This window comes from Uloborus diversus, chromosome 3 (assembly GCF_026930045.1).
Source record: "Uloborus diversus isolate 005 chromosome 3, Udiv.v.3.1, whole genome shotgun sequence".
Taxonomy (NCBI): domain Eukaryota; kingdom Metazoa; phylum Arthropoda; class Arachnida; order Araneae; family Uloboridae; genus Uloborus; species Uloborus diversus.
The window spans coordinates 144507435-144530381 of NC_072733.1; the positions used below are offsets into that span (position 1 = coordinate 144507435).

The 22947-nt window shown below is 35.3% G+C and overlaps 1 protein-coding gene across 1 annotated transcript in view; it reads right to left on the minus strand.

The window, feature by feature from the left end:
* Window positions 1–22947, minus strand: part of LOC129218979 (USP6 N-terminal-like protein) — a 181994-nt gene that overhangs the window by 31134 nt on the left and 127913 nt on the right. The window contains exons 3-9 of the mRNA XM_054853298.1: window positions 13309–13462; window positions 11943–11985; window positions 11722–11802; window positions 9691–9798; window positions 9493–9602; window positions 9363–9411; window positions 309–374 (exon numbers count right to left, since the gene is read on the minus strand). Coding sequence (XP_054709273.1) covers window positions 309–374; window positions 9363–9411; window positions 9493–9602; window positions 9691–9798; window positions 11722–11802; window positions 11943–11985; window positions 13309–13462 — 611 coding nt within the window. The remainder of the gene's footprint in view (window positions 1–308; window positions 375–9362; window positions 9412–9492; window positions 9603–9690; window positions 9799–11721; window positions 11803–11942; window positions 11986–13308; window positions 13463–22947) is intronic.

A 22947-nucleotide genomic window follows, 5' to 3' on the forward strand; every position in this document is an offset into this window, starting at 1 on the left:
AATTTCAAATGTCTTATAGTTTTACAGTAAGATTTCTAAGCATGAGATTTGAAAGTGATGAATAGATTTATTATGGAGTAACTTAGTTTCAGAAATTCTTCAACACTTATCCACATTTGACATTTAAAAAGGATAAGAATGTCACAATGTCAAAGGGCATAAATACTATAAAAAAAATTCTGAAGGAAAAACAGAAAAAAACATAGAGTAAAGAAGATCAATTATGAAACAAAATAACAGTAAAAACATTTAATTTTACAACCTATAAATTTTGACTCATAACTCCAATGAAGAAATACTGAACTCACTTCTTCATTCATATACATAAGCAGAAGGGCTGCAATTTGACTCATTCCTTGGCAGTACCCAATTTCCTAAAATATGCAAAAGAAAGAAGTTCAAATTTATTCATGCACAGAAAATAAGAAAAAATAAAATGCCTTCAAATACATAATATTACAAGATGTGTGCGTGTGTCTCTCGGGGGAGCCTGTAACCTCTAGAGAGCGTGTCCCCAGGTGGTGGATAGGGGAATGCCTCCGTAGGTTTTCCTTTGGGTGGTAGGAGGGAAATAAAATACATCCCGTAGACCAACAGGCAGAAGTCCAACTTCTCGAGGCTCTGGCAATCCCCTCTTCTATGAATTGTGCAATGTCATCTAGTCCCCAAGCTACCTCGTCCGGGGCAGCAAACGCGATGCAACCTGCAGTCCGGGGTCGTGTCGAGAAATCAGCTACGAGGAGGACAGTGGGACGAGGAACAATTTCTCACAGCTCAATATTAATGGCACCCAGAGAAAATTGGCTGAACATTCAGACATTTTTTTTTACGACAATATTGATGTTGCCTGCCTGCAGGAAACAAAACTTAACCAAAATCTTAGTCTTAAGATTAAATGGTACACAGAAAGGACAGTTCAAACAGCAGTGGAGGAGGAATAGCTTTCCTTATAAAGACACCAGAAATTAAATACATTGAAGTTCTTTCGACCTTCCTGTTTGACACCAGCACCGAAGCTCATGCAATAAATGTTCTTCTTCCGGACCACACTATCACCGTGATTAATGTTTATCACCCTGACAACTCTCCTATTGATACAGACCTCCTTCAGGATCTGACATCTTCAAACTCAGAGACAAAAATAATTTTAGGAGACCTCAATGCCAAGAGCCCCTCTTGTTGAAGGGGCATTCCAAGGTATTTTTAAAATTATGTAGAGTCCGTAACGTGACCTTTTTTTTTCCATAACTTTTTAATTTACTGTTTGATTTGCAAATTATTTGAATTTGAGCTGGTGTGTTGGTAGGAAAAGATCAAAATAAAATAATATGCTAATCAAACAGTAAACTAAAAAGTTATGGCAAAAAAGGTCACGTTACGGACTCTAAATAAATGTCAAAAATACCTTGGAATGCCCCTGAAGCAATCTGCTGGATTCTAAAGGAACCCAGGTTGAGGACCTAGCAGATGACCTGAATTTAACCATCCTCAACACGGGTGAAAATACCTACACCTCTAAAACAAATGGTACAGCATCTGCACTTGACATCACCGCCATTAGCCACTTTTCTGCAGACAAAACGCACTGGAGAGTTCTAGATTCTGCCATCAGTGACCATTACCCAGTCCTCACAACCTTCTCAATAGACCGAGAACATCCTTCGCAACTCAAGCGCTCATGGAACTTTCAAAAAACAGACTGGCCTGGGTTTACCCAAGAACTAGAGAACCTATGCTCTGAACCAACAGTCTGTAGTAACCTCGAGGAACTTCTCTCTCTTTTCACTAGCCGCATCCAAATTCCAGCAAAGCATCACATCCCTAGAGGAAAGATTAAGGACAATTGGATTCCTTTTTGGAAGGATTACAACATTGATGCACTAATAAAGGAAAGAGACCAAACCTGTAAGGAATTCCAAAGTAACAACAGTGAGGAGTTAAGACGCAAACTTATAGAAGTAAGTCATAAGGTGGAAGAAGCCATCTCAGCCAGCAAACAAGAAAAATGGGCAGAGCTCTGCGAAAAAATTGACCCGAGAAAAGACACGTCCCAATATTGGAATTTGATTAAGGCTCTAAATAACTCAAGCAGTCCAGCAGCCAACACACAGGCGAAACCTCAGTCAAATGTGATCTCCACAAATGGCTTAAATGCCAGAACAAATAGAGAGACAGCAAACCTACTTGCAAAGCACTACGAGGTTTCTAGCAAATTACAATTTTCTACAGAAGACAAAAAAGTCGATAAAAAATACAAACATGCTATTAAAAGAAGCAGGAATAGGACCGATAACAGCATCTTCACTACTGACTTTAGTCCCGAGGAGCTGGAATCTGCAATCAATCGCCTGGATCAAAAGAAATCCCCCGGCCCAGATCTCATTTTTTGGACAAATGATCAGGCATCTTGGTGTAAATGCTAAAAGAGATTAGCTGTATATCTTTAATACCTCATGACGCTCTGGTAAGTTACCCAGGTCCTGGAAAAGCTCTGTAATTGTTCCCATCCTAAAACCTGGAAAATCTGCAAGTAACTGCGCAAATTACAGACCTATCTTGCTCACCTGCATTCTGTGCAAACTTATGGAGCACATCATTCATTCTAGACTGATGAATTGGATCACTGAGAACAATATTTTGCACTCATACCAGATCACATATAGAGCCAATCACAGCACCGTCGATCAGCTTTTCTATCTTTGCCAATTGATTATTGACGGCTTCCAGAACAAACCCCATAAGAAAACTACCATGGTTCTTCTTGATCTCTCAGCTGCTTTCGACAGAGTCTGGAGACAGAAACTGATCAACATCCTACACAAAACAGGCATTATTTCAAATGCTCTAATCTGGATCAATGATTTTCTCAGGAAAAGAAGCTTTAAATTCAGGGTTAATGGCGATTACTCCACCATTCACCATACATGAGCTGGAGTTCCTCAAGGCTTCGTACTTAGCCCTCTTCTTTTTCTTCTGTACATGAATACGATAGACCTTCACATCAGTAAAGAAATAAACGTTGCCTGTTATGCCGATGATATTGCAGTCTGGCACACCCACTCAAATCTCAAAATTTCACAAAGAGCTCTTAATATCTGTATGAAGGGCATTAAAATCTGGTCCAAACATCTTAAGCTTAAAATAAATCCAGACAAAACAAACTTTTGTGTTTTTTCAACAGACAGGAAAAATAGAAGCTCGTTCTATCCTATTTTAAAGCTATTAGGTTCCGAAATTAGACAAACTTCTAACCCCAAGTATCTTGGACTAACTTTAGATGCAGAATTAAGATTCTCTAAACACCTTGAAAATGTTTCAAATAAAGCACTGAAAAAGCTAAACATCATCAAAAGACTTTGCAGGGTTTCCTGGGGGTCAAGTCCAAAAACTCTCAAGAATAACTACACTTCTATCATCAGGCCTGTTCTCGAATACACAGCACCCATATGGGCATCGGCAAGGCCTACTGTTAAAGAAAAGATCGACAATGTTCAATACAGAGCCTCTAAAATCATCACTGGAGCTGTTTCTTCAACGAATAACCTAAAAATTGAAAAGGAATGTGGCCTTGCCCACTTAGAAAGCAGAAGAAAATTAACAACCATTAAATTTACCAACAAAATCCAAACCTTTGCTGATCGCCATATCTCAAGTAAAACCTTTGGTGCGTGGAGTGGAAAGTGCAGGCTGAAGAGATCCTCGACCCTCCAATTTGATCATGATATAAGGAATGATATCAACTTCAAATATGAGACTTTCAAAATTTGTAAAGAGCCTTACAACATCCTGTGCCCTCTCCCCCAAACCAAAATATTTTTAAATCTCTTATGGCCTTGCACCAAGAAAGAACCCACAACAATAATCAAAGAAAAAGGCGACCATACCATTGAAAAACTCACGACCTCAATTCAAGATCTGACGATTGCCTACACAGATAGCTCTTCCAACTCTAATCTGGAAAGAGGAGGAGCAGGAGTCTTTTTCATCGAAACAGACGGAGTGCAGGAATGTCACTGTATTCCTGTTGGGAAAATTGCCTCGAACAACACATGCGAACTTGTCGCCATCAAAAGCGCTCTGGAGATTTATCTTTCGAGGGAGGACCAGAGTTCCAGAGGCATCATCATTTTCTCTGATCGCAGATCAGCATTGCAGGTGACCCAGAAGGGCAAATGTCATCTTAGCCAACAGATCATTGAGCTCACAAACAAAATCATTGCGGCAAAAAGATCCTGCATTTCATAATGGATACCGGCTCAGGTAAACATCTTTGGTAACGAGAAGGTCGATGAGCTCGCAAAGGCATCCCCTAATGCTCCTCAACCATCCAACTTCTAACCCTCGTTGACGCCAACGCTGTTGCTGGCCGAAGACTAATCGGTCAACAAGTGAAAAGAAACTCCATTTCGGATTTGAACTGTGACAGAGCCATGTCGACCATTTTAACCAGACAGGACAAATCACTTAAAGAGGATGAGGATTTCTGCGGACGGACAGCGTAGTTACACCAACTTTTGTCCTCATTGCCCAGATGACATCCCACTGTCTCGTCAACACATCTTCAGCTGTCCAGCAGTCCAGGCCAAACTTTTTAACATCGGCTTAGAAGACCCAGTCGACCTTCTCTTTACAGATAAGGCTGTCGAAGTTGCAAAGGCTGTTTAAGACAGCTTTGGAGGCATATAAATGCACATTATCATAGACACGACATCATCAGCATCATCATTACAAGATGTTAAAACAAGGAGATTCTAGTTGCAAATTTTAATTTGTTTTTTAGAGCATGATAGCAGTTTTAAGAGGTAGATTTATTTTACATTTCAGAAGCTAGCTCTTCGCACCTAAGTTGAACCCATTGGTGGAATTTATTACCAAAACTTGTATGATTCACAGGGTTGCCAACTTTCAGACAGGCTCAAGAGGAGCACTTTTCCGCAGATCCAAGATTCGAGTATTGCGAGCGAGAAAATTGCATATCAGCGACTTTGTGATAAACTAATAATTTGTAATGGCAACACTAAGTGTTATTGTGGATTTTAAATGAAACATATTATTAAAAAATTATTTCCATCTATTTTTTATTACCAGCACTTCTGTTACATTTAGCAAATACAATATACAAACAATAAATGACTATTGAAATTAGTTATTACTCAAATACAGTCAACTTCAAATAAAAATTAATTTAAAATGTCATGGGAAAAGAACATCAAATGAGTAACAGAAGTTAAAATGACAGTACCTAGATTAGGCTTTTTGCAGCAACATTACAGTTGCTTTCTTTGCTTTAACGAGTTCCTCTTTAGTAAATTCTTTTTGATAACAAAGTGTTCTTTTAGACATTAATTTTGACTTTTCGATAACTATCGATTCTAAGGTTGACACACTTAAATTAGCCCGAAATTCATTTTGATTCTTCCTAACTAAGCTGAACACACGCTCACAAGCTGCATTGCTATGAGGAATTAACAAAATTCTTCGCATCAAAGTGGGTAACACTTCATATTTGACACAGCCTCGATGATCTTTGAGCTGGCTAATTAGAAACCAAGCCTGATCCGTCCTGTCACAATTGAGAATATCATTTGAAAATTCATCAATTTGATAGAGCGAAAATTCACTTTCAATTTTACCCTTTTGAGCATCGGTAAAATCCTCACAAAACAGTTGAATAAAATAGTCCACTGAACAGAAAGACTTTTCTAATCTCATGTTGACATCAGCAACTTCAGCATGCAGTAATGTATTGTCCTCTAAAGGAAATTTATCAACTATGTACTGACAGGCTACGGCGTAAAAGTCTCTAACATTTTGGTAGAACTCTGATTTATCATTTAGAGATAAAGTCTGATCAGTTAGATGTTGTCTAGTTTTACTGCCAATTACTAGATCTTCATCACACTTCTGTCGTTTTTTGCTCGAGAACTTCAATTTAAGGATTGAGTCGGCCTCCTTAACAGCAACTGGGGAAATAAAATTTGCTATAAGCTTTGTCAAGAAAGCAAGTAACTCCCGACGTAATCGGTGGATGAGTGGTGCCTCGGTCTGCAGCAGAACATTTGGACCTGTAAACACAGGTAAAGTATTCTGCAGAAATAGCAAATACAACTTTGTTGCAGAATTTCTGAACATTTTTCTTATTTTTTTACACTTTTCAGATGGATTTTCACCTTCACTCTCAAAAAAAAGAGTAAGCGATTCCCATTGCTCCAAAAATCTTGTGATCACATCCAACATGGACAACCATCTTGTCGAAACATACTTTAAAATTTTATGTTCTTCAAGCTCACATAATTGTTGGCACAATTTGAAGAATTCGACCCGCTTTGCACTTTTTTTGAAGTAGTAAAATGTATCAACTAAAAAGTCTTCAACATTCATGCTCAATGCTTTGGCACTTGTTTTAGCAGCTAAATGTAGGAGGTGGCAAGAGCACCTACTGACAAATATTTTAGGATTTTTCTCCAACAAAAATTTTGTAAAGCCTTTATTTTTACCAATCATTGCATTAGCATTATCACATGAAAATGCAACACAATTCGACCACGGTATTGATCGCTTTGAGAGTTCTTCGTCCAGTAAATTGAACATATTTTTACCTGTTGAATCCCCCTCTAACTTTGGAAGGCTTAACAAACGTGTAGAGATAGTTCCATTATCGTTGAAAATCACCACAACTGGAAATATTTTCTCTAAAGATGCAGAATTGCTTGCATCAGTTCCTAATGCAAATTTGCAATGTTTTAGAGAGTCTGATAGTTCCTGATAGAGACGTACCGAGTAGCACTTTGGCCGAGTAGCCGAGTACCGAGTACTCGGCCTTTTACTACTCGGCCGAGTACCGAGTTACCGAGTACTCGGCCTTTCACTACTCGGCCGAGTTACCAAATACCAATTATGTTTTATGAAGAACCACCGACACACATGTGATGAATTTTGAACTTATTGGAATAGTAGTATAGACCTCCTTGTCCATATAATAGTTTTTAAAACTAAATTCCTGCTGAAATTCAATTTACGCATTATATAAACAATTTTGTTTGCGTCAAAAATTTTACAAAAAAGTTATTTTTAAAATTAAAAATGAATAAATAAAAGGTATGATTAATCAAGTTGGAATTAAAACAAATTTATACCAATCAATTATAGTTTTAGTCCACCAAACATAAATAATTTTAATACAACAAATGTGCAGGAACACTGCAGACATGTGTTCCTGCCCCCCCCCCCTCCCCCGTTACAAGGAACGTCTTTTTCAGTGCATAACATGTGAGCTAAAGAATGTAAAGACATTCGACAAAAAAATCTGACTTTTGTCGGATGCCTTTAAATCCATGAGCTCCCATGTTGTGCATTGAAAAAGGAATTCCTTGTAATGTCAAAACACGTGTCTGCAGTGTTCCTGCACTGTGCTTTTAACGTTATTTTATTTCCTTTTATTTTTTAAGCAAAGGTATTTTCATAATTTTTTATAACTAATTTTTGTTTGTAACAAAAATCCATTTTTAATATAAAAATTCCGTATTTTCTATACTTTTTTTTTGCATAATTTTACATAAATAAGTTTTATCAACTTTGGGGACATTAAAATAAAGATTTATTCCATTGAAGCATTACAAACTTCATTATTCTCAAAATTTAAAATTTGACTTATAAATTTTAATTTTAAATGATTGCAGAATATAATGCTTGCTCTTTTTTCTATAAATTTTAGTATCTGCCTTGGACAATATTCAATTTTTTGCAACTACTCGGTATTGGCCGAGTATTTGATCAGAATTTGGCCGAGTACCGAGTACTCGGCAAATTGGCCGAGTAGGCCGAGTACCGAGTAGTTACCGAGTACTCGGTACGTCTCTAGTTCCTGAGAAGTGTTGCTTGCTAAGCACTTGATGATAGCAGTTGTTTTAGTTCTGGCACATCCGTATTTTTTTGCCACTTCCGAATCTGGGAACATTTTTCTAAATAAAGGTTTTGCATGATCGGATGCGGCTATAGGCAAGTTGTGCTCCAAAAGGAAATTAGTAAATAAAAGTTCTGCCCTAATTGTATTATCATCATTTGATGATACAGCAAACGAAGAACTCAAAGTTTTATTAGTTTTTAATAACTGCACTTTTTCTTTATGACGTTGACTATCAACATGGCGCTTGCAGTCCGATTGTCCACCATGTGCAATACTGAAATCAAAATCGCACGTCATACAATAAGCATGTTTTTCTGACTTTCGCGATTTTTTTAAAATTGGAAACAGTTTTGTGTAATCTTCTTTGAAAACTTGGCTATGCGGCCTCTTTGGGGGCATGATTATTAATCACAATCAAAAAATCGGTAAGAAAAATTCAGCAAGCACAAGTTCACTATCAACACCAAACCACAACATTCAAAGTTGAGAACACCAATAATTGCACCCGTTGCCAAACACGAAAGTCTGTAGCACAGAAAATTAATCTGCAAGCGCGAGGAGACTCAAACGGTACTTGACCGGCAAACCCTTCGTTTCATGACGCCATCAAAACCTATTGAGGACACGCGCGCGCATCAAGATAGCGAAAGTTCAGTAACACTGCGCTTCCCCCCCCCCTGCCGCGGGCCTCGGCGTCGGATGATTGGCATATTCCGTGACAGCGGGAGCGCGCGCAGCTCCGTAGCCTACGGTAATCGTCTCTCGCTTCTCCCCTTGCAGGTCTTACCGATTGTTGACAATTGAGTTTCGAAAACGGAGTTTTTGTGAACTTGCGCGGATCAGCGGAGTTTGAACTGTAAAGCGGAGAAACTCCGCTCAAAGCGGAGCAGTTGGCATGTCTGGATTCATTGCAAATTAGCATACGTTCAACAGATAATTGAAACATAACGAAACATTTCTATTTAGTTACATTTCGATTGTATGGATATGTATTAGAAGTGTGAATGCTTTTTAGTCTTATAAAACTTGTAAAACATTATAAAAAGCTGGTGAAATTATAGGACTTTGTGTTTTACAAATTTTCTTCAAACTTATTATACGAAACATTCAAACCCATAAGAATAAGAAACTATTGATTTAATCATATGATCTGATCAAAGTTTGTAGAGTTCAGGGTAGAATCTTATAAGATGGCAGTTCTGCAAAGTTCAGGGTATCAAAAAATGAAACTCAATTATGTACAAATTATTTTTTTTAGTGTTTAACAAAGATTGCAAGATAAGGTAGCACAGTTAAATCAGTATTCCTACAAATGATATATTCTTTTTAAACAGGCAAAAACTCAATACATGTTGGATTATCTTGATGCAGAGCAAAAGTCATTTTATGATAAATAGAAGTTAACTGTAACAAAGCTAAAGAACAAAACTAAATAAATTGAAGAAAATATACTAACCATATTATATATAGAATATGCTGCCAGAACATTAAATAAAGCTTGTTGCCTGATAAAATGAAAGTTTAAGATTAGTAAACATAAAAATAGACTTTGAAAATTCAAAACAACACTTGCACAATATACTTACTTTACACAATATCTCTCTCGAAACATTATATGATTTCTGTAAGTACGATTTACATCTAAATCAATTTGCTTAATATCAGGAGATAAAAGTTTTGCTTTATCTCTCATTTCCTAAAAAAATATACATAAAAACTTGAGTACACATAGATCTGTCATCAACTGCTTTTAAATACTTCAAAAAGCAAAATAAAAAATTTACTAAGTATTTGCCCTCTTGTTCCTGCTTTATTTGAGTTACTTCAAGAACACGACACCAGACTTCACCACGAACTGCATTTGGTATTCCTTTGTATATGCGTCTTCTTAACTATAAATGAAAAATTGAGAAATGTATAAGCAATCAAATCAAATATAAAGTGTATAAAGTGCCTCAAATGCACTTGAATTTGCTTTAGTGACGCCGTCAACTAAAGCAAAATATTTATAATTCGTTAACTTTTTATAATGTAGTACATAATAATAAAGAAGTTTTTTTACAATTTAAACTTCCAAGCAAAAATTTTGCTTAATAATAACTTCTGACATATAAACTCCGTATATTTTTCTTTCTTTCTTTCTTTTTTTTTGGCATAAAGAGTTTTTGACAAAAGTAATCTGTTTTCAAAACATGATGATATTGCCTATTAATTAACAATAGCCTGCCATTAAAATGTTGCCTCCAAAGTTTGAATGTTTTGGGGGTATTTTTAGCACGGTAAATACAAACATGGAGTCAGAAAGTTCCTATCATATACCATTTATTTTTAAGGGGGGGAGGAAGGTTAATTCAATACAAAAAGTATATTTTTGTTTTGTTTCTTTTTTGACGACACACTTAATACATCTTTATTTCTCTAACTACTACACAAAAAAGTAACACTTGAAAAATATTCTGAGGAATGTGCATTAATTTTTGTGAAGAAAGAGTCATTGACAGTGACTCTTGCACACATCTGAAAGGAAAAAAGTTTTATTGTAGTGCCTCTTATAACTCAACAGTGGACTATCTACTATCAAGAAATAAAAATGATTTTATTAATTAATAAGTTTATGCAGGAGACAAGGTTGAGTTTATTTTCTTTAACTTTTTTTTTCAATTTTTTACAACACTTAAAAGTCAAAATACTGGTTTCTGATTTTAAAAAAAAATTGAAAATCTTATTATATATTTAAATTATGCTAAAATTTTTTTAAACAATCATAATTGACGTTGTTACCTACAGAAGCAGCCCCGCTAGCCGACTAGTAATGTTACAATAACTTATTTTCAAGGTTCAGCAGTTATAGTCCTTAGTTAGGTCATTTTTACTAATAATTTTTTTTTTTTTAAATAAAGTGACTAACTATTATTGCAAAAATAGAGGAATTTGGTCATTTTATTTTATTTTTCACCCCATTCGTTGCACGTGTTATTACTGAAATTTTTTAACAATAATTTTTACCAGCTACTAACTCAAAAGGAAAAGAAATAGGGGTAAGACTAAAAAAAGTAAATAATTTCCACACATATACAAAGGACCACCCTAATACAGTAAAACCTGTAAAGTTAACCACCTTTGTAAGTTGACCACCTGTCTATCTTGATCACTAATATACACCAAATTTGGTTTGGAGTATTGTAAATAACCCTTTGGAAGTTGACCACTAGGCAAAAGCATTAGATTGTACTAAACGTTTCATCAGTTATGCCTCAAGTAAGTAACCAGACATTTTAGAAAAACCTATGAATATTATTTTTTCCATTGAAAAACACTGCGCTAATGTTGTCTCAGAAAATGCGCCAAACTTCAATAAGGAGTTTTGAAAAGTAGATTACCATGGTTACAAATGTACAAGAAAAAATCAAATGAAGAATTTGAGTCATTTTTGACTTGTTATGAATTGTTAGGAATTGTTAATATCAAGAAACTAGTTTTTCATAAGCAATAAGGCAATTTTTCTTTTGATCGATTCACAGAAATTTTAAATTTGTATAATACTTTACGTGTCATTCTGGTAAATAATCTTTAAAAATATTTAAACAACATTTTTTCTTATTGTTTTAAAGTAATGTTAAACAATGAAAGTGAGTTTAAGGTATTCCAATTAGTTAAAAAATGAATGCATGGGAAAAGAAATGACAAAAAAAAAAATCATTACTGCCCTCTATAAATTGACCACCTGTCTAAGTTGACCACCAAAGTACTGCATCCCAAGTGGTCAACTTACACAGGTTTCACTGTATATGTGTGTGTGTATGTATCTAACCTACCTTTTCTCCACCACTGTATTTATCCCAATTTTTTAACATTTTCAGCCATTTATTTAGCCTTTCACTTTCAATTTCTCTCACCTAGAAAATTTTAAAAAAAAAAAACACAGAAATCAGGGTAAAATTAGTTGTGGAAGCATCAAATGACTCTACAAAACATTCATAAATAATTAACAGGCAATAAGGTAGTTTTAATAATGCAAATGTAAGTTTGTAATTACTTTAGTTTCATGAGCAGTTAACTTCTCCGGAAGCCGATGATTACTAAAGGAGAAAAACATGTTAAAACTATGTATTAAATCAAAGTGAAGAAAGGACAAAGTCAATGCAAACATAAATTGCTTGTACAGTAGACGTCACCTAATGTGATTACGGTTAATGTTCCCATTCACTTAATGTTATCAGAACCAAAGTCTAGGAATACTTGTATATTAACATGCGTTAAAAAAGTCCAATATTGTAATCAGTCTTTGTTTATTGCTGTCACTTTTTCATAAACTTTCAATCTTTTCACCTTTTTTTCCCCTCAATCCACAGAAATACAAAGACAAACCCTGACAAGACTAACTTTCTGTGTGGCATTTTGTGGTTTCAAATAGCAATGCAATCTTTTTCTAGAAAAATAACAACAGGAATTTCTTTTTTAGTGACCACAGACTCTCCCTAAGATGACTTTTGGTTGCACATGCAAAAATTTCAGTCATTGGACATGTTGCTGGGGCTGAGCTCCTCCCACTAAGAGAGAATTAAATGTAACTTCCAGTAAATCAAGTTCTCTTCTTATCAGTAAAGCATAAGAATTTTTCTTCCCGTCCAGTTACACTAAAAAGTTCACTTTAAACGGTCAAAAATGTTAGCAATGAAGAAAAACCAAAATGATTTAACTGTCAAAAAAAAAAAAAAAAATGAAATTTTAAAATGCTTTGACGATTTAACTATGGTAAATCAAAGAAATGCTGCAGCACAGTTAAAAATTTTTCAGCCAGTATTTTGTGAATTACTAAAATATCATGATGAGATTGAAAACAAAACGACGCTAAATAAAAGTTTAAACAACAAACAAAACCATGCTGGAAAAGATGGTGAAGTTGAATTTGCTTTGAATCTGATTCACAAACGTCAGGGAAAAGGACACGTGAGTAAACGGTCCATTAATGCTGCAAAAAACAGAAGATCTTGCTTGAAAAACGGGCCAAAAAGACTTAGTAGCATCGGCCAGATGGCTTAAACGATGGAAAAAAACTGCTTTTTCTTTCTGCTAATTTAGACATTTATAAATTAAAACTGCCTTAAGTTGACGCATAGCCATTTTAATTAGCAGTTGTAAAAATGAATGTTTCTTACTTGAAAAAAATCATGTTGTTGTGTCTTGGATTCTTTTCGGTTATTGGTATCAATTGGTTATTGTTATCAAATTATATTTGTCTCAAAGTGATCACATTAAGCGGCGCCTACTGTACATATTAAATTATTTAAACAAGCTTTTATAATAAAATAAGTTTTAAATGAAATTTACCTTTTAAATATTAAATATAGAGAGAGCAATAGACAACTCAATAACACTTAAAAAAATGTAAAACTACTTACTGCAGAAACCCATATCTATCAGTTACATGATAAACTTCAAACCCAGGATCTTCCCAAGGGTATATGTGGGCATTATCATGACGTCCCAATTCATATCTTCTCACAATATCTTTTCTTTCATCTCCAGGAATGTCATTTGTTAAACTGCAGACACCTTAAAATAGAAAAATACACTGGTCATTTAAAATTAAAGGAGAGAGAGACACAGAAATAAAACTAACTGAAAGAAATATTAAAAGAAAATTGAACAAAACTACAATGTTTGGAATTTGATTATTCATAAAATATTGAAATTAAAACATATTTATGGAATTTGGAAAAAATTACTATTCTTTAATATGGTTATACTGTCACCTTAGACAGATATGCATTAGGGTGGAACGAAAAAAACAAAGTTTTTATTTTTAAATCGTAATAGTGCGGAAAAGTTGCGATTGCTGAAGACTTACAAAACAAAACAAAAATTTTAAAAATCGGATAATATCTTCCGATCCCGCAACGAGCCTGAATATTTGAAAAAAATGGAAAATTTCGTGTTTTCTTAGTGATTTTTCAAAAATTTTGTTTTAATGTTTCTTTTTCAGGCTCTAAGACGGAAAAGTTACGATTGGTAAAGCCTTCAGAAATAAAAAAAAAAATTGAAATCGAATAATACCGTCTGATCCAGAAACAAGCCTAAAACGTCGAAAAAGTTGAGAATTTCAGTTTTTTTTTCCGAATTTTTAACATTTTTGGTTCAATGTACTTTTTCAGGCTACAGTACTTAGAAGTTACGTTTAGTGAAGTCTTCAAAACAAAAAAAAAATATCTTTTTGAAATAAAACAATATCTTTTGATTGCGCAACGAACCTACATGTTTGAAAAAATGTAAACTTTAATACCTTTTCAGCTTTTTTTTTTATTTTAGTTTAACGATCCACATAAGTTCGGTATGAAATACTAATGGAAGAACGTTTGTTTATAAAACAAATTTGATATTTTAGTATTAGCCTGCCTGTGAAATTGTCCACATGGCCCTTTAATCACGCGAGACTTATATGTTTATGCAGCTCAGGACAGAGTATGCATCTAATATGCCCCATTAGCGCCTCACGATCTTGAATTTATGAACTTTTTAGTTGCCTTGTGTCTATAGGTATCTTACTCAAGTGAATCAAGCAGTCGCGCTGGCATCAGTATTTCTCAATGTTTCTAATGTGCGTGTGAAGTCGATTTGCTCTGCTAAACGTGTTTCAAACATGAATCAATCTTTGCAGAAAATAATTACGAGAAAGCCCTTTGAGTGCCCTATATTTGGCCACCCGAGAGATTTGCCAAGAAATAAGCTCCTTATTTATGAAAATGTACTTCAAAGTTGCTTTCAAGAGAGATTTGAGTTAGCTAGAAAAGTCAATAACACGAAAGTGAGTTTTTCCATTGTTAAGGACATAGTAGCGCAAAAAGTTAAATGTATCTTTGATAAGGCCTCGATTCTTACAGTTTCCCTGAAAAGAATTGCTCAGCTCATTGATATCTTCTACAAAAAATATCTCAATTTCATGAGATCTTACAACCGAGACAAGGATAAACCAAAGTTTAAAGAAAGGATTGATAAATTTAAAAGTGAAGCAAGGAAACTCTTTGACGTCTCTGCGTGTAAGTGCGTAATGAAGGTTATTTGCAATTGTAAAAAGACCCCAGACATTTGTGAATGTCCAATTTACATGAAATGTACCTGCGAAAAATCTAAAAAGATACCGATCTCTGAACAAAGATTTCTCTATCTTCAGAGGAAACATGGCATAGGAAAAATTGGAACTTTGGACTAAAGGAAACAAAAAGGTTGAAAAAAAGACTTCAAAGAAAAGCCTATGCCTTAAAACGAAAAGTTACTGAGTGCGTTTCAGTCATGAAAGATGAATCTGATCTTTCAAATGAAGAACAACCAAGTTCAGTCAAGAGAGAACCTGATAATGATTACAAGTCAACCGACTCAGAGAAGAAAACCGGGTGGCAGATGAGGATTAAGCTGAAAACTACGGCACTAAATTGCGATCGTTACGGCGTATCTGATCGTGCAATTGCTGCCATAGCATCCAGTGTGCTTCAAGACGTTGGCTTAGTGACTGAAACAGATACTTCTAAAGTTGTTGATAGACAAAAAATTAGGAGAGAAAAGAGCCAAAATAGAAAAGATCTGCAAAGTGGCATTAAACAAGACTCCGTTCGGGGTATTTATTTTGACGGAAGAAAAGATGATACTTTATATATAGATAAGATTGAATCAAAGCAATTTCGGCGAACAGTGAAAGAAGAGCATTATTCTATTATCAAAGAACCTGATTCCGTTTATATTGGCCACGTGTCTCCAAACTCTGGATCAGCCAAAGACATAGCGAATAGCATTGTTTCATATCTAAATGAACAAAGAATTTCACTGGGTGATTTAGCCATCGTAGGTTGCGATGGTACTAAAATCAATACTGGGTGGAAAAGTGGCACGATTCGTCAATTTGAAATTTATATTGGACGACCATTGCAATGGGCTATTTGTTTATTACATTTCATTGAGTTGCTTTTTCGCCATCTTTTTCGGTATTTGGATGGTGGAACAACTGGCTCAAATTCGTTTTCTGGACCAATAAATACAAATACAAAAGCGACGACCAGCAACAGGCTCTGGGCCCAGCTAGATTGGTCCTAGTCAATTTACAATCCCCAGTGAAGATCAATGGCCCTCTTAAAACTATCTACTCTCTTGCTCATTACCACCTCTTCTGGTAAACTGTTCCAAGGTTCCACTACCCTGCTATAATAATAATTTTTCCTAATATCCATGTTAGCCTGAGATTAATATAGCTTAAAACAATGACCCCTTGTCCTGTTTTCAGTGCTTAACTTCAGTCCCATAACATCTTTCATTTTAATAAATTTAAACAACTGAATCATGTCCCCTCGGTCTCTTCTTTGCTTAAGACTGTACATTTTTAACCTTCTAAGCCTGGAATCATAGTCTAAGTGAGAAAGTCCTTTTATTAGCCTTGTAGCTCGCCTTTGAACTCTTTCCAATACATTAATGTCTTTCTTAAGATAAGGAGACCAAAACTGAACAGCATACTCCAAATGAGGTCTTACCAAACTTCTATACAAGGGCAGAAGAACTTCTTTAGATTTGTTTGAAATAGATCTATTGATAAACCCAAGCATCTTATTGGCCTTGTTACTAGCAATGCTGCACTGTTGGCTAAACTTTAAATCCCGACTTATTAAGACCCCCAGATCAGTCACTTTGTCTGCCTGACTAATGACTGAACCTTGCAAATAATAACTTGTACACTTATTTCCATGCCCTAAATGTAGCACTTGACATTTCCCAACATTAACAGCCATACCCCATTTATCAGCCCACTCCGTAATATGATCTAGATCCTCTTGCAGCTGTTTTGCTTGATCTTCATTATCTACAGTCCCCATAACTTTGACATCATCAGCAAACAATTCATGTTCCCAGAAATATTTTTGTGAATATCGTTCATAAAAACAATAAACAAAACAGGCCCTAACACTGATCCTTGAGGAACCCCGCTTAAAATCTCACTCCAATTAGAGTAATTTCCCCTTACAACTACCCTTTGTTTCCTTCCGGTCAGCCAGTTTTTCACCCAAATGAAAGTTTTCCCTCCTATTCCTGTATCAGCTAATTTGCTAAGTAGAGCAACATGCGGTACCTTATCGAAAGCTTTTTGAAAATCAATGTAAACAACATCTACAGGCTTCTTATTGTACAAAGCCATGGTAACTTTGTCATAGAAATGTAATAAATTAGTTGCACAAGATTTACCTTTCCTGAAACCGTACTGAAAACTAGTCAATAGATTATTAGTCTCTAGAAAATTTACTATCTTAATTTTTATCAATGTTTAAAAAATTTTGCAAACCACCGAAGTTAGACTCACAAGTCTATAATTTCCCACACTTCCTTTAGACCCTTTCTTGAAGAGCGGTGTAATGTTAGCCAGCTTCCAGTCCTCTGGCACTGTCCCCGAGTTATAAGAAGCATTGAAAATATTTACGATTACATCTGCTAATTCCTCCGCACATTCAACTAAAACTTTTGGATAAATATTATCAGGTCCCGGAGCCTTAGTCTCTGTAATTTTTTTCAAATGAAGTAAAACGTCATCCCTGGAAAATACAAAGTCCTCAAGCTGTACTGTAGCTTGTGTCAACTGTTGAGATACAGTTATCGTTAAAAACACTCGAAAAAAAGTTATTAAGAACATTAGCAATATCACTATCGTTCTGAATTAAAATTCCGTGCTCATCAACCAGTGGCCCAATATGACTATTTCGAACTTTCCCCGAATTAGCGTATGCAAAAAACCTCTTGGGATTCCTGTTTATGTTATCTGCCAGTCTTTGCTCCAACTCTCTTTTCTGAATCCGTACCAAATACTTAAATTTACGCTTTGCCTTACAATATTGGAGCCTATCTGCACTGTGATCAGTTTCTCTAAACCTATGAAAAGCAGCTTGCTTGTAATTTAGAGCGTCTTTAGTTTCCCTGGAGAACCACATTGGCCAAATTTTAGTGTTGACACCCTTTCTCATAAAAGGAACATGATCCCCAACCGTTTTCGCTAGCTTTTCCTTAAACTCTGCCCACTGAAGATTCACATCGCTATTGTCCAATCCAGAAGAAAAAACTGCTTTCAAACTCTGCCTAAGTGCCACAAAATCAGTATTTCTGAAATTGGGCACAAACCTAAAATTCTCTACTTTGTGCGTATCAAATTTAATCCCAAACCTAATACTGTTGTGGTCACTGTCTCCAATGTGTTCCCCTACACATAACCCCTGAACAGAACCTTCCATATCACAGAAAACTAGATCCAAAATCACGTCCAGTCGAATACCCTGAGTTACAATTTGATCTAAAAAACAGTCACGAATTACTTTCAAAAATTCCTCTTCTCTGCTATTACTATGGTAAAAATTATTCCAATCAATTCCTGGAAAATTAAAATCTCTCATTATAATGACTGACCCCTTGCTTGAAATTAGTGATGTGCCGGATCGGTAAAAAAGTAGATCCGCGGATACGGATCCGGATCCGGATCATTAGTGTCAAGATCCGCGGATACGGATACGTATACGGATCTCAAAATGTTTTTGCCCAATTCAACTATCCAAATGTAAAATTTATTACGGAAGGTATTCCCGTCACTATAAAAACACTGTTTCTTCAAAAAATGTGATCTACGTCGAAAATATAATAAAGACTATGATTTACTCTTTGAAGAAATCTCCGTTAAAACTGATGGAGAGTTGGAAAGAACGGGTCAGCGCAGCATTAATGCTTAAATAGAATGTGAAAAATTATTTCTATGTTGCTCGGTAGTGTAGGATACAGGAGCAAGAATGTAAAGCTGCTACTAGATAGGCTAGAAATAATTTTTCGCATTTTATTTCAGCATAAATGCAGCGCTGACCCATTCCACCCAAATTACTCCGACCGACGAAATAACAGAGCCGAGAACACCTTTACAAACAGTAAATAGAGCCTTTTGTCTCACTTTTTTTGAAGGATGCCGGGAAAAACCAAAATGAAGAAAAACAGAAACCCCACATCAATAACAAAAACTAATATTAAACTAAAAATTAAAAAAATAATAATAATAACGCATATGGCGGTTGGCTTCTGAAATGATACCTTATAATTTAAATAGGGAATAAAACCTAATTTAAACGAAATTTAAGTCTTTTATTCAAATATTTAAAATTTTTTAGAATAGAAAAGATCCGTTTAAGATCCGTCAAAAAAGTAACGGATACGGATACGGATACAGATCTTTATTTTTCCTCGGATATCCGCGGATACGGATACGGATACGGATATCCAGAACATCACTACTTGAAATGTCACTAATAATACTAAACATCTGTTCATCTTGACCCTGGCTTAAGTTGGGTGGCCTATAAATGTTCCCTAAACGTAGTTTATTTCCCTTATTGCTCATCAACTCCAGCCAAATCATATCAATCTCATTAGGTTTATCATTAATTACCAATTCATTGCAAGTTAAAGTGTCTCTGACATAAAATAAAACCCCACCACCTCTTTTACCTACTCTATCTTGTCTAAACAAATTACACCCAGCAATAGATAATAAATCATCATCACTTTTGGTAGCCCATGTCTCAGTAACTCCAATAATATCCAACCTCTCCTCTATAATTATGCTTTTCAATTCTTCCATCTTGTTCCTAATACTACGAGCATTTGTATAAAAAACCTTAAGTAAGCCCATCTTACTTTTATTTAATGCTGCACGGTTATTTGAATCCCAACTGTTAAAATCTTTTCTCTTATTAGCCACACTATTTCCGTTTCTACTAAAATCCAAATAGTTAATACCCTTTCGAATTCTGCTCCTAAAACCATGCCCCCCATTCCAACTTAGTTTTTTGATTCTGAAGCCTCTAAAACCAAACCACTAACCATTTTGACCCCTGTAGAGCTCAGATGCAGGCCATCCCTAGCAATCCAATCGCATTTACATTTACTCCACACATCAATAAACCTGATACTACGCTTAACGCAAATTTCCTTGAGTATCTCAGGTTCATACACCTAGCCTGTTGGTTTAACCAACTCTTATGCACTCCATACCTGGGAAGCAAACCAACCACTTGGACATTTGCGAAACAGTTGGTTGCTTTGTCCAACAGGGAATCCCATTCCTTTGTAAACTCATCGTTGTTACTATGGCCTACATCGTTAGTTCCCACCCACAAAGTAATTTCATCCTCTTTATTAAATACCCCCTTCTTTTCAGCAACGATATTTACATCTCTCACCCGAGCCCCTGACAAACAACATCTAGCCACCTTACGTCTAACTCTGCCTATTGAGTTTCCCACCTCACGCACCATTGAATCTCCCAAAATTATACCCTTAGTTTCCCGGTCTGTCACATCAGCAATAGCTTTAACCTTTACCTCTGGAATTTTCCCCCTATCTAACACACAGCTAATGCCCACCTCCTTTTTACTAACTTCCTCCTTTACCTCTGGAATATTCCCACTATCTAACACACAGCTAATGCCCACCTCCTTTTTACTAACTTCCCCCTTTCCCTCTGGAGTGTTTACCCCATCTACACTCCTACAGCCTAATGCTAACTCACTCTCCAAAGTAAGCATCCTAACTCTGATTTCTGAGAGTTCAACACAGTTAGTGCAAATGAAATCCTTCTCAGACTCATCCTTCCCCTTAAACAAGCAGAACATCTGACATAGGTCACAAGAAATCTACTTGTCCCCTTTACCACTTTTAACCTCCTTCATTATGCATATAACCCCCATTCTAGCTCAAAATGATACTTAAAAGTTAATATAAAAATGCAAAATTGAAGAAATAAAACTAATTATTAGAATTAGAAAGCATTGGAAGAAAAGGGTACAAAAATTACAAAATCCTAAGACAAGCAGTAAATTAAAATAAACAAGTTACACACTTAACAGAGCACTCAGGCTTAACAACAAGAAATCAGCACATTTTAGGCTTAGCTACAAAAAATAGAAAAACACTTTAAGAAAGCAAGTAAATCAAAAATAATACTTAAAAGCACAAAAATACTTAATTATATGATAAAATACAATAAAAATACTGAAATTAAAGCAGTAAAATAAACAATTACAGTAAAAAATCACTTATCTAAGGAGCAGCAAAATATCACCCCAGCAACAGTAGCGCCCTCTATCGGCGAAAAGGGGAACAACTCAGAGGTTGCGAAAAACTGCCAGTAATAGATTTTCAAGCAATTGACTGTACAATTCCAGATGTAAACAGAAAGTGCTTGAGCAAAGATCAAAAATATCTTTTAGATATATCTCAGGCAATAAAGGGTGGCAATTGCCCAAATGATTTGTCAAATCGTGATCCCGGCCCACTCTCACATTCCAGATGGCTCACTTGTGCAAATAGAGTCCTTGACTGTACGTAAGTATGTATCGATCCCATCAGGTGATTTAAAAGACATAGTGACTTTTATTTTGAGATGTTACATGCCGGTCTGGTTTGAAATAAAGAACCGCAAAAATTTCACAGACGGTGCCATTCATGTTTACAGAACAATTCAAACCTGTCGATACTTACCTGACAATCTAAAACAAGTTGTTTACCCTGTCATTGAAAGAAACTCTTTCTTCGCGCATCCCGAAAACTCATTAATGGCAATGGTGTTTGATGAAAGGAGGACATAAGAGAACTAGCGTTTAAAAACGTCTTAAAAGCCAGGGAGTCTGTTTCTAAAGGCAAAAGCATTAGAAACTTTGTCATCCCATCTCTAAATTTCGAAGCAGAAGATTACACAGAGATTATTATTGGAACACGACAAAGTTATCTTCTCCACCTTTTCTTCGAAAAGTTCCTAACAAAGACATTGAAAATCTTATTGCAACAGGCACTATACCCGACTGGGATATAAAACTATTCCCCTGCCATACGCAAGCTGTCAAAAGATGTGTGAAACTAGTGACGGAGGCTTCACTCAAAGTGTATGGATTTAAATCAAGAGATGGCTACATAAGAGCAACATTGAAATCTAGGTCAATTATGCCCGAATTTTACAAAAAATCTGATTATAAATTAGCTTTAACAAGTAACACTTAAAACAATAAGACTTGTATACTGGATTGTAAATTTGGAAAATATTTTATAACTTTCTATTATTTGAAAATATTTCATTGTTGTAAAGAATGGTAGTTTTGCATAATGTTTATGTGTAATATAGGGTTTTTTAAAAGGCTTTTCCCTGTAACACTGGGGAAAAAAAACAAGAAGAATAATTTAATTTTTAATCACTATAAGAAAAGATGAAATTCTAACTTTTTTTTTACTTTTCATGTTTGTTCCTGGATCAGAAGGTATTATTTTATTTCAATATGTTTTTTAAAATTTCTGAAGGCTTCAGAAATCGTAACTTTTTCGTCTTAGAGTAGTAAAAAGAAACGTGGGAGCAAAATTTTTAAAAAATCGCTAAAAACACATGAAATTTTCAATTGTTTCAAATTTTTAGGCTCGTTGCGGGATCGGAAGATATTATCCGAGTTTAAAAATTTTTGTTTTGTTTTGTAAGTCTTCACCAATCGCAACTTTTCTGCACTATTACAATTCGAAAATAAAAACTTTGTTTTTTTCGTTCCACCCTAATATGCATACATAACATCTTGATTTAAGTGAACTTCACCAAAGTGGATTATAAGGCTGCTTAAATCGAACACCACTTGGCTGTAAGTGCACTTTTTAATTCTCAGAAGGTGTGGGGAGAAATTTTGACAGTCTGAGACATCATATAGAAGTTCACTGGTTGTTCAAGTGAAGTAAGTAATGTGACTGATATCTTCTGTTTCCAAGTATTCTGATACCACAAATGCTTGATATGGTGGTTGGCATGAGGAAAAACTTTTTTCAACTAATCATTTGCGGCACCCCCCTAAAATGTGCCAATAGACTAGAAAATGTGATTTGCAAAGTTTCAAGTAATTTCGATGATATTAACACGTGCTGCAAAGAGGCTAAAGTTACGAAAAATGGCAATTTTTAGCAAAAAATCGTAGTTTTTCATCTGTAAAACCAAAACTATTCATTCTAGA